The following is a 13,012-nucleotide window of genomic DNA, read 5'->3' on the forward strand; positions in this document are numbered from 1 at the left end:
TGGGCAGACTTGATGGGCCTTGGCCCTTATCTGCCGTCTATTTCTATGTTTCTATGTTTCTAAATGGAGCGGGGAGGAGGAGGAGGGGTGCTGCCGCTCCCTTAGGAAGACCGCACCACCCGTACTACGCCACCGTCTGTAGTACTTTAACTTGGCCATATATTGTTAACATGAGTCCTTGGGTTTGACATGTCTGTTCCTGTGGCAATTTGCTAGTTTCGTCTCATCACAAATTTTAACCAGATTATTACATAGTAAAAATTGTGTGATATTCAGATTGTGTAAAATAAACAAAAAAACCTGAAGCCAAATCCCCACAAACAAAACACAAAGTCCAAAGAGTAGGGCTAGCTCTTCAATGACCAACCACGGAAATCAAGCAGAATCTTCAGACAGACCTTTATTTTCATACAGACCCGACATGGTCCGTGTTTCGGCTCACACGAGCCTGCCTCGGGGGTCAGAAAATATAGTTCAGGCACAGGAGAGCAATGAAGCTGAAGATCAGACTCATTCCAGGGGCTTTTTCTGAGGATGGATGCAGGCAAAGCTCGGTCCTAGGTCCCGGGCCACAGATCCATTGCTCCCATCACTGCAGTTGTGCCCTAGGACCAAACTTTGCTTGCACCCGTCCTCAGAAAGGCACCTGGTATGAATCTGATCTTCAGCTTCATCGCTCTCCTATGCCTGAACTATATTTTCTGACCCCTGAGGCAGGCTCGTGTGAGCCAAAACACCGACCATATCGGGTCTGGTTTATGTATGAAATACAGGTCTGTCTGAAAATTCTGTTTAGACTTCAGTGGTTGGTGTTTGAAGACTTTGGCTTTATATTCAGATTGGATCTTTTTGATATTATTGCATTACTTTGTCATTACGGGGGTAATTCTATAAATGTGTGCTCGGTGGGAGTCTATTATAAAGAATTTAGGTCTACAGACTGAATGCAGTAAGGGCTGCGATCCCTCCCTACCTGCACTGAGATGGGGGGGAGGAATTTGCTTTAAACTTGTTTTTGAATGCATGTTATTTGTGGCTAATTTTGTTATCTTTGAATGTATTGTTGCCTGTTTGTCAACTTATCTTCAATAAACATATTCAAAACTATAAAGATAACATAATGATTTTAAAAAATTACATAATTATTGAATTTTAAACATAATCCTAATAGAAACATAGAAAAAGACGGCAGAAAAGGGCTTGTTTGTTAAATTATAAAATATACGCTCTTAAAAAAAACTGATGGTGTGCCTTGACAATTTCTGCTGCCTCATCAGTGTGCCACACATGAAAAGCTGAAAATCACTGACTATATAGCTAAATGTTTGCATAAGTGTTTAAATTGCACCCCTTTAAGTGACCACAGGAAATGAAATATACTGTACAGAGGTTTTGCTCCCTTCCTGTTCTGTTCTTTAGGGGCAAAGCAATAAAAACATGTAGGTAACAGAGGGTTAGGCCGAAAATTAGCCTCACATTTGAAAACCGCTCCCTGCTTTTACTGACCAGGGCTTGGGTGTTAGGGGGCTTTTTTCAAATACTGAGCATAGGCCTCCCCACCCCCCACTCACCACGTGAACACTGCTTTGTGCCGAGGCATAGAGGGAAAGGACAAAATAAGCATTTCAATACTCCAGAAACAAAACCTGAGCCCCATTCAACCTTTGACTGGCCAGTGACAATGCGGCATTGTGCCAGAACGTCATGCCCCTTCCAGGGGGAGGGGACAGGGGATCTGACACCCTCATGATTTCACTTTTTATTGTACTTACTACCCCCAGCTTTTGTTTGCTAGTTGCACTTTACCAGAAGGTGCACGAAAAAAACAGAGAGAGACTCCAGCCGAATTAAGGGCATCTCAGATCCCCCTTCACCCCCCCCCCCTCCCATTACCAGTCCAGCTGGTCCACCAATCCCGACCTAAGGGGGTCAAATCCCTTTCTGCTCCAGCAGCTCCCACCTCGTTGGTTCACAGAGGCTGGGGGTCAGTTGCTGGTGGAAGATGAAGGCTGCAAAACGGCTGCTGGGGCTCCTCCAGATGTTGCTCTGGGTGCTAAGGGGCTGGGCAATGCCTGGGCAAGTGCTCGTCCTGCGGGATCACGATTTCCAAACCTGGCTTCAGCAGCGGAACGGGTTCACCCTGGTGGAGTTCTTTACTCCTCGGTGAGGATGGGGCAGGCGGGACATGGGGAGTGGGGGGCTGGCGGGTGCGGAGCCAAAGGACAAAGAAGACATTTTTGATTGGGCATTTGAAATAAAAAGTGGGCATCGTGTACCAGAAAAATAGAACGCCACTCTTCATGGAGAAAAAGGAAAGGTGATGTCAGAATCACTTTTCTGGTGGAGCACTGTGATGTCACAATAGAAGTACAATAAGAAGTCACAAGCACTTCTCAGAGCACTGTGATGTCATAATGAAGAGGGATATCACTGCAATGAGTGCAATAAGAATAGTAGCTCTCAGGGACTGGCTCTGTTTCACCATCACCCCCTCCCCCTCCACACACACAATTATCAACAGCAATAGGGACACTATAGAAAGACTATAGGAGATTGGGGTGGAATTAAAAAAAAAACCCGATAGATGGATCTGGCTGGTGTTCTCTAAATGTAGGAAGGAATTTAAAATAGCCGCCATTGCTTTGAATAGATAGAGTGCTTTGGAGTTATCTTTCTCGGCTTTCCTTCCAGATGTGGACGCTGCATGCGGCTGGTCCCCGAATACGAGGAAGCAGCTCTCAGACTGCAGGGCATCGCTGTTCTAGCAAAGGTGAGGCGGCTGATCTTTTCTTTTTCTTCTTGGGGGGAGGGGGGGCCCAGCAGGTATCCTTTATAATCTCTAGTCCGGGAACTAGAGAAAGTCCCCTCCCCCTCCCCATGAAATTGCCAAGGACAAAAAAACCTCCCGCTACTTTATATTTTGTTGCAATGCACGAAGTGATTTATCAGAGTGATTTTATACCATAGGTACATAATATATGTGTGTTTGTGGGCCGATTAATTATTTTGCTCTAATTGAATAATAAAATTAAATGTCCTTCTCATTTCCATTTTAGGAGTTTGTAACTTGGGAAGCTAAGATTCTCTTTCTCTTCCCTCCCAATAATCTGTAATTTTTTTTATTGGGACAGTTTTTCATTCTGTATGTATTTATTTATTGTACATAGGTTGATTGTACTGTTAATACAGAGACCTGTGATAATTACGATATCACCAGCTACCCGGTCCTGAAGCTTTTCCATAATGGGGTGGAAAGTGGAACCTATGAAGGCTCTGCTACTGCAGGTGAGATCAAGGATTCCAAAATAAAGGATGTGGGGCAGGGGTAATTTGTATAATAGTTTGGGCCATAAATCAGGAGGGAACATAAGAAGCGCCATCTCCAGATTCGGGGGTGGAGGGTACCAGTGACGCTGGACTAGCCTGGGTCCCTCTGGCACACCATTCATGTAGCTGCAGAGATCCCCAAGCCCAGCTGAAGAAATACAGAGTCAGTGGTCTCAAACTCGCGGCCCGCAAGGTCCTATTTTGAGGCCCTCGGTATATTTATCATAATCACAAAAGTAAAATAAAACAATTTCTTGATCATATGTCTCTTTAGCTATAAATTACAATATTATTATTAAGATTTAGCCAAAAGGAAAGCTTTATAAACTATAAAGAGTTTTACCTCATGCAAAATTGTCATTTCTTTAATAAGACAATAACTTTTTTTTTTCTGAAGCCCTCCAAGTACCTACAATTCCAAAATGTGGCCCTGCAAAGGGTTTGAGTTGGAGACCACTGCTCTAAGTCAACAGTGCCCAAGCAGGTCTCTTGGAGATCCCCATCAGCTAAGGTGTTAACCCATTCTGAGATAGAAAACAAATTAAATAAATACATTTAATTTTAATTCTTGTGTAGGAGAAAGGAAAAAGGATGCCTAGTTTCCATTCATTTCTGGCTATGCCACTGGATCATATGGAACCCTCTCTCCCAACCCCCCCCAAAAAAAAACACAAAAAAAAACCCCCATCGTCATTAGTAGGGCCAGGGATTGAGAAGGATGGCATAACTATAAATGTTCTCAGTTCCAACAGGAACATTTTTGGGGGGCCAGCCCTGATTTTCCACTTATATCCCAAGGCACTGTGGTATTTGTAGTTAGATTGAATACGTCTTGTTTTATTTTCTTATTTTGTATGGATTCTTAACTTTTTATGTATGTAACTCCTTGTAAACCGTTTTGGATAAAAACGGTATAGAAATTTTAAAAATAAATACCCATTGAAATCTGTGCTACAAGTCCCATAATGCACCTGGACAGGCTTGTTAGAAATCCAGGCCTGGCTTAAAAATTCCCTGCTGGACCTAGAGGTAAGTTGGCAGACAAGAAGCTACACTTTCAACATTGCCCCTGCAGCTTTTAATTAATGCTCCTTCCCCCACCCCTTATGTCCAACATGTCATCACTCCTCCCTCCCCCTCCCCCTCCACTACAGGCCGAGGCTCAAGCCCTGCCATATGCCACCTTGCTGATTTTCTGTTGGAGGGGGCGGGATGTAGCAGGGCTTGAGCACAGCATGACTGAGGAAGGGGGGGGGAAGGCTCCATTCTTGCTTGGCACCCCCCAAAAGTCAGTGTTCCTTTGCCATGTTTATCTTTGGGGGTTGCAACACCTGGGGGTTTAGGATGACATTCCTATGTTTCTCACTGCTGAAAAATTGGATGCAGATGTGTGGGCCTCTCAGTGTTTCCCTCCAGATGTTTCAGGCCAGGGTAATGCGGCAGCTAGAAGGAAGCTGCGTTTAATAATGATTTCTGGATTGTCTGTACCATTGAAGAAAACAAAAAACTAAAGTTACAGAAGGCAATGTATTTTAGGGATGCTGCAATTAAACAAAACACCAGCTGTATGTTTTGTTATTACTAAATTGAATTATTTACACAAAACCACCCTTAACTCTGTGTGGATATCTGTCCATTATTCTCAACATTTCATCAAACTTAATCCAACCATAAAACTCATCAATAATCACATTCTCCTGTCCACGGTATCCATCCCACCACTCCCCCTGAGTAGGGTTACCATATGGCTCCAGAAAAAAAGAGGCCGGATTGAGCCATCCGGGCTTTACTTCCATTTCTTTCAATGGAAGTAAAACTAGATGTCTCAATTTGTCCTATTTACTTCCATTGCTTTCAATGGAAGTATAACCCGGACAAAGTGCAGGGTTTTGAAAAGCCATCCAGGGAAATCCGGATGTCTGGTAACCCTTATAAAAGTGCTAGGGTGTTCCTTAGCAACACATTTTAAATTTCCCGTTGACAGCTCCACAGCAGATGAAAGGTCTGATCCCTTACGTTGGCCTCCAGGATCATCCAAAAAATACCTCTGCACAGAACTTCACTCTTTACTCTCAGTCGTAGAGGGCAGACAACAGGGTCAGGTTCTCAGGATATCCCTAATGAATCTGCATTATTTCTACAAAACAGGAAAAATGATTTATTTCTTTTAAAAATGAGTTATTACAACCTTTTTCATACATTCATGTTATAAATATCAATCACATAATACAACATTTTTTTAATATCACTAATCTTACACCTAATAAGAAGCCCTCCCTGTCTCTCTATAATTATAAATTCACCCCCAAGTGTCCATTTAGTTAGTCAATCCTCTTTAACTAGTTAGGCCACCATCATCCACAACTTTTCATGACAACTTGTCACAGGTCACCCAGTTCAGCAAATAAACTGTAATTCTTCATATTTCTCACGCTGAAAGATAGTTCACTAATCAGCCGCGCTCGACACAAGACTGTGTTTCGCTCATAAGTGTCTTCAGGAGCTTAGGCAGGCGAGGGCTCCTCTTTACTTCATTTAAATATCAGCTCTATCAGTGGCAGGGCAAAATGGTATCTTAATGAATATGCATGTGATATTTGCATGCCTGCTGTCTCCATTGTATGCAAATCTCTCTCAGGCATATTCATTAGAGAAATCCCAACGTGGAGGACTTGGAATGAAGAGCACTGTAACAGAGAGAACCCTGAACAGTCCGGGTCGGGTTTTCAGGATACTCGCAATGAATAGGCATGAAATAATTTGCATATGGTAGAGGCATGCAAATTTATCTCATGCATATTCATTGCAGCCATCTTGAAAAGCAGACTGGTTTGAGAACCCTTTCTTTAGATCCTTAAGCGTCCCTATGCTGTCTTTTCTATAACACTGAACCAACTGTTTCCACCCTGAAACTTTTCAGCATTCGAATGACGGGAATCAGCAGAGTTAAAGCTTGGGTCTTGTCTCTTGCAGCTGCAATCGTGAGGTATATGAAAAAGCAGATGAATCCAGTCTCTCAGGAGATAAAAACCCAGGCGGAGCTGGACAACTTCATCAGTGACCCAGATATTGGTATTGTGGGTAAGCGGGTGCCAAAGCAGCTGGGGGAATAGGACACGGTGCTCATAGGGGATTAAGATAACTACTGAATAATCTGGTAACCCTACATGTGAGGGCCTTTAAGCACAACCCTGCCCTCCCACAATGGAAGTTCAGAAAAATGCTTTTTCTCTCCCCTTTGCACCCTGCATCATTCTGTGAGAGGGAACATCCAGGAAAGCATACCAACCATAGTGTAGCTTCCAGTCAGCTCAACTTGTCTTTCACAAAGCACTGTAGACAAGATCTTAAATTTTATTCTGGAAGGCAGTGAAGAAAAAATAAATCAAACTTTCCCTTCCCTCTGCTTGATTCAATTCCATCTTAAAATAATACAAGTCTGATTGGTCCTAGAGGTCATGATACCCCCTATACTAGCCCAGTATAAGAATTATCCAAAAATCTATTTTTGTAGACTCTCAATTTTGGATAGGCCACCTTGTAGCCAACCAATCAAACATGAAATTACTGGCACCTTCTACAAACTTGCCAAGTCTCCTGCATTCAGCTGAGGACACAGGTCATCTTCTACTGGGGACTTAAGATCTCCCACTGAGCAGTTTCCTCATCCATTAGCAGCAGGAGATACCCTACATTAATAAAATGTCCTCTCCTGCTGCTGTGGGCCCCATCTTATGATAAGAACTGCAAAATCTCTTTATTAAGGCATCTCTGCCTTGAGGGGGAGGGGGGAGAGCAGCTTTTTGATGCCACAGTGGAGGTCTCTCAGGGATGGAGCCAGGAGGTAGAGTAGGTGGGTCTGGAGGTGTAACTGGGCAGAATGGGGTGGAGCTGGGGAGGTAGCTTAAATCTCCCTCTCAAAGATCCAGCCCCTTTGGCAGGGGGCTTTTGTGCATTCCTTTCCTCCTTGCATTTTAGCAAACCTGTTCTTGGCTTCCAGGTTTCTTTGCAGACATCAGAAACTCCAACTGGATGACGTTTATGAAGGCAGAGAGCAGTCTGGAAATCTATAGGTTCGCTTACACCAGCGCTCCTGAACTTCTGCAGAAATACAGCGTCGATAAAGAGTGAGTGTGGGCAGCATTTTGCGGCAGCAGCTCTGGAAATACTTTGGAAGTTTTCAGAATGTACTGTAGATATGTAGAAAAGCACAAGAATCAAACGTGTTCAGTCGAGTTTAAAAAACTTTTACAGCACTAAACAACTGGGCCTCAAAATCCAGAGGATAAATACTCAAAAGAGCAGAAGCGCCAAAAGAGTTAGTCTTTATTTCACTGGCCCATTTCTGGAAAAACTCCCTTCCATTCTCGGGAGAAAAAAAAAACGGATTAAATTCAATACTCGTAAAGATCACGAGGCAGAAACATTAATGTTATAGAACACTGACGTAGCAGCCAGTTATTTTGGCACTTTTAACATAAGCACAGCCAGTGGCGTAGCGAGAGTGAGAGGCATCTGGGGTGGTGGTGCCACTCCCCCGCCATCTTCTCTGCCGCACGCAGGCCCCATTCCCTTTCCCCGTACCTCTTTAACTTCTCCAGCGCGAGCATCACCAACTGGCTGCCCGCGCAGGCGTCGGCTCTCCCACCGACGTACTTCCTAGGTGTGGGGCCTGGAATTGACGTCGGAGGGAGAGTCAACGCTGGCGCCAGCAAAGATCTAAAGATCGGATGGGTGGGAATTGAAGGTATGTGGTGGGGGAAAGAGTGGGGAGGCAGAGGAGGGTTGCTGGCACTCCCACCAAGACAGCGCCTAGGGTGAACTGCTCCCCCCCTGAGAATAGCCATACTAGGTCAAACCAATGGTCTATCTAGTCCAGTATCCTGTCTCCACAGTGGCCAATCCAGGTTACAAGTACCTAGGAGAAACCCAAATAGGAGCAATATCCCGTAAAGAATAGAAAATTCTAGAATCCCAAATAGTAGCAACATTCCATGTTACCGACCCCAAGGCAACCAGTGGCTTCCCCTGTGTCTGTCTCATTAGCAGACTTTGGACTTTTCCTCCAGGAACTTGTCCAAACCTTGTTTTGCTTTAGAATGTCATGGGTTATTTTCTGCATGTTTTCATTGGTTAACATACAAATCCATGGAATGACAGCCCCCAGGCAACCAGTGGCTTCCCCCGTGTCTGTCTCAATAGCAGAATATGGATTTTTCCTCCAGGAACTTGTCCAAACCTTGTTTTGCTTTAGAATGTCATGGGTTATTTTCTGCATGTTTTTATTGGTTAACATGCAAATCCATGGAATGACAGCATCCACTCGGTGAACAACAAATTCTTCTCCATCTCATTCCAAAACACCAATGTTCATTTTAGAATGTGTTTCCTCATTAAGGTTCAGTACTCCAAACATGTCTTTTTGTCTTTAGGGGAATTATTCTTTTCAGACCATTGCACCTGCAAAGCAAATTTGAGGACAGCTATGTGAGATTTAAGGGCACAATCTCCATCACTCGGCTCAAGAAGTTTATTCAGAAACATATGTAAGTGCAACACACTTGCTCAGAGAGATGCCTTTAATAGGTATCGTGATAAATGCTTTATCTAACTGAATTCAGCCGTACAACTAGCTTCACCTTTCCTTGTTTCTAGTTTTCATCTTCACATTCTCTCCTAATCTCTCTTCTATGACCTGCAACTTTGATTTCCTTGACACAAAAGTGAGTAGCCAACTTAGCCTCTTAATTATTTCAGTGATCCAGGGCCAGCCCTATACATGACTGGCTCTTTTTCACCCACATCCCCACTTCTCGGGACTTCTGCAAATGAGGCCCCACAACGGGTCTCTGCATATGTCTCCCCCGTCTGAAATGAGGGCTAAGCATGTCTTGTGTTAAACAGGTAGAAGGAAAAATTATGTTCTTACCTGATAATTGGACATGCGGTTTAATTCGAAACCTTATCAACCCTGGACCCCCCTGAAGAAGGCGTGTTAACTGAAACACGGACCGTGTCGGGTCCTTTGGTTTGTTGTAAGGTGGTATTATTAACCACATTTAATATTTGATATAATAAACCTAGCCTGCATCTTGTACATTTTTGTCTGCAGTTTTCTCTTGTTTTTCGTGGCTTACTTGATCATTTCCCTGTTTTCTTTTTGGATCCAGTAAACGTTCTCAACCCTGATCTCATTCTACAACCCTTTTCCTCTCGTTTTCCCTCTTTATGTTTACTTATTTTAAATTCTTTATTCATTTTCAATATTTTCAATATGTGCAATACAAATTAAATACATTTTATATTTAAGACATCACTTAATACTCTTTCAAGAAACAAATCAATCTATATCCCTCCCCACACCCTGTCCCATAACTATTATAAATTTTTAATTTAATAATCAAATCTTTTTTTTTTAATTCTTTATTCTTTTATGAATTAATGTAGTTCTACCCTATCCCTTTTGTGTATTTATGAGTCTGTCATTGTTCATGTCTTATGTTTTAAATATGCTTTTAAGATAATAATCATATTCCCATTTTTTAATGTACATCGCCTAGAATCTATGATAGGCGTTCAATCAAAAACATTAATAAACTTGAAACCCTTGTTACTTATTTGCTTTAATTATGTCCTGGTATGTTCTGACTATGCCATTAAGATCACTCGCAGAACATTGGTTGGTTTTTCCTACCCCTTCGAAAGCCAGATTAGGTGGATCTGGAAAAAATGCATTCTTTTGGCTGGCACTACATTGTGAAAAAGAGACTCATCTCCCTAAGAGAACTATCATATCAGATGTTCAGAGTGCTTTTAAAGGCGCGTTTATTTACCTAGGGCTTTGCGGTGAGACCAGCAGAGAACTGACTTGGTAAGGAGGTGGTCTTTAATTCTTTAAGATCGATTCTTGTGAATATGGTAGTGAGTGAGGTGGGGTTTTCACCTTGTCTATATGGTTGATTCTTTTACTTTACTCACATGAAATTGAGTTCATTTTCTTCTTTTGATTTTTTTTTTTTTTTTTTTTTGCAAACCGCCTACACCTATATTTTAGATTGGGCAGTAAAGAAAGATGTGTGCTTTCTTCCAGATTGGGTTTATGTCCCGTCATGACCGTTGAGAACAGGGAGCAGTTTAACGGCCAAGATCTGATGATGGTGTTCTACAATGTGGATTACGACAAGAACCCACGAGGGACCAGCTACTGGAGAAACCGGTATTCTGCCCTAATTTGCCCGTTAGCGCATGGCCGTTGGCAGGTGAGCACTTACCGACACCTTTTCCTAGGTGGTTAAGGGAACATGCGCTAACCCTGTACAGTAGAACACGCCTGCTCTCTGTCCCAGACATGCCCTTAGCGCCAATTCCAGAACTCCCTTGGGACCCCTGCAACTTAGTAAAAGTGTCTCTAAATCTGAGCTTAGCGCATGTACACAGGACTTATTTTTTTTCCCCATACAAAATACAAAGGCCTGCAGAAAGCACAAAGTGAACAGCTGAAAACAAGCAAAATGTCCACAAATCTTTCAATTGTACATTTCTGAACAGTGGCAAAAAGAACCCAGAAGCAACCCCCAAGACTCTTTGTATCCCAACAACTTCCCCCCTAGACATGTACTGGAGTGGAAACCCTCCTACAAACCTCAGACCCTAGAAGAAAGAGTCAAATACAGACTATCAAATGATGCAAACCACCACCCCCCAAAAAAAATTACACACAAGGCCCTCAACATTAACCTGACCATCACGACCTGTAAGAAGCCAGTATGGCCCAAAAACAGGAATCCTAGATCCCAAATCCCTCCAACCCCTACCCATTGACCTTGCCACCCGGCCTGCAAAGCCCATTTTTAATACATTTTATTAAAAGAGCTCTAAAGTTATTAATAGTGCCATTCTCTGGAAAGAAAACTGCCAGCTTCTGACTTACCTATGAATCCCTTTACAAAGGTGTGGGGAAAAGTGGTTGAGTACCTGGGGAGAACGGTCTAGAAAACTGAACCCTCATCCCAAGCACTAAGCCCACTTCTACGGCAGCAGTAAAATGGCCAGTCTTTCATTTTTTTTTTAAGAATGCGCTAATTTTGCCATTGGCATGTGGCCATTAAAACAAATTAGTGTCTGAACACTTACAGGCACCTATTTTGTGGGCATTAAGGGTTCACATCAGCACATGGTGCACTAACGGACCAGAATTGGCACTTTCCCTCCGTCAAAAAAAATCACCAATATTTTGTAGCATGCAGTTTGCACCTTCTGATCTCAGACTTACCACAGGAAGCACTTTGAAATTGTGGCAAACGTGTGAAGAGCTCCCTAGTCTTGAAATGATTTGCATTTCGTTCTTGGGATTTATTAACTGCCTTTATGGAGAGATTTGCCCAAGGTGGTGTCCAACAGGTGGTGTTTTCTGCTAACGGCATAACTGTAACGTAGTACATAGTTGGAAATAGACTAATTCCTCCAGTTCAGTGGGTGCCAGCACCTCCCTCCCCACCCACAGCACCCACTATCTCCTCCTCTCCCTATAGGCTAAGGCTCTTTACACCTGCATTGTGAGGTCATAGAGCTTTAGGGTTAGAGAAACATTGTAACATGATGGCAGATAAAGGCCAAATGGCCCATCCACAGCATCCACTATCTCCTCCTCTCCCTATTGGCTAAGGCTCTTAACATTTGCATCTCCTCTTCCTATAGGCTAAGGCTCTTTACACCTGCATTGTGAGGTCATAGAGCTTTAGGGTTATAGAAACATGATGGCAGATAAAGGCCAAATGGCCCATCCACAGCATCCACTATCTCCTCCTCTCCCTATTGGCTAAGGCTCTTAACATTTGCATCTCCTCTTCCTATAGGCTAAGGCTCTTTACACCTGCATTGTGAGGTCATAGAGCTTTAGGGTTATAGAAACATTGTAACATGATGGCAAATAAAAGCCAAATGGCCCATCTGCAGCATCCACTATCTCCTCCTCTCCCTAAGAAATCTCACGTGCCATTTGAAAAGGTATGGGGAGGACACAGGATGTGGCATAATGGTGCTGGGACGGGTGGGGAAGACTGCATCGAAGAGAACACAGCACAGTAATACCGGGTGCCTCCACCCCAGGTGTAAACCTCTCTCACTACACTGCACCTATTAATATTGATAATATGATGCAGTGTCAGCAGAGTAGTCCAGTGGGTAGAGCACAACTGGTAAGCAGCAAAGCAATTAGGAAATTGTGAGCCTTCTAAGGATAGAAAAATGACTAATGTTCCTCAATGCAACTTGAGCTTCTACTGAAAAAGACATGAATTAAATCCAACTAAATAAACAATACCTTACATAGATCAAGAGAGGTCCACCTCCAGTGGTCATTAAACAGACTGAAGGAATCTAATTCCTACCCTTTCTTATAGAGTGATGATGATTGCCAAAGGGTTTCGAGATGCTGGCGAAAAGTTGTCCTATACCATCGCCAACTGGGATGAGTTTGAATTTGAACTTCCGGAATTTGGACTTCAAAAGGGCAACGAGGATACTCCAGTGGTGGCAATCAGGACCACCGCAGGGCATAAATACGTGATGCAGGAGACGTTCACGTGAGTAGTTTGGCATAAACTGCAGAATCAACTCAAAATGAGGGGGGGGAAAACATACTTAGATATTAACGCTCTACTCCCAGAATTTAGAATGAATTTCC

General features: G+C 43.1%; 1 protein-coding gene across 1 annotated transcript in view; it reads left to right on the top strand.

Annotated features, from left to right (window-relative positions):
• Positions 1 to 13,012, top strand: part of LOC117350421 (protein disulfide-isomerase A3-like) — a 32,402-nt gene that overhangs the window by 2,114 nt on the left and 17,276 nt on the right. The window contains exons 2-8 of the mRNA XM_033924701.1: positions 2,692 to 2,770; positions 3,168 to 3,285; positions 6,301 to 6,408; positions 7,328 to 7,454; positions 8,760 to 8,873; positions 10,418 to 10,543; positions 12,729 to 12,911. Of these exons, the coding sequence (XP_033780592.1) occupies positions 2,705 to 2,770; positions 3,168 to 3,285; positions 6,301 to 6,408; positions 7,328 to 7,454; positions 8,760 to 8,873; positions 10,418 to 10,543; positions 12,729 to 12,911 (842 nt within the window). The 5' untranslated portion in view covers positions 2,692 to 2,704. The remainder of the gene's footprint in view (positions 1 to 2,691; positions 2,771 to 3,167; positions 3,286 to 6,300; positions 6,409 to 7,327; positions 7,455 to 8,759; positions 8,874 to 10,417; positions 10,544 to 12,728; positions 12,912 to 13,012) is intronic.

Source organism: Geotrypetes seraphini, chromosome 16, assembly GCF_902459505.1.
Source record: "Geotrypetes seraphini chromosome 16, aGeoSer1.1, whole genome shotgun sequence".
Classification (NCBI taxonomy): domain Eukaryota; kingdom Metazoa; phylum Chordata; class Amphibia; order Gymnophiona; family Dermophiidae; genus Geotrypetes; species Geotrypetes seraphini.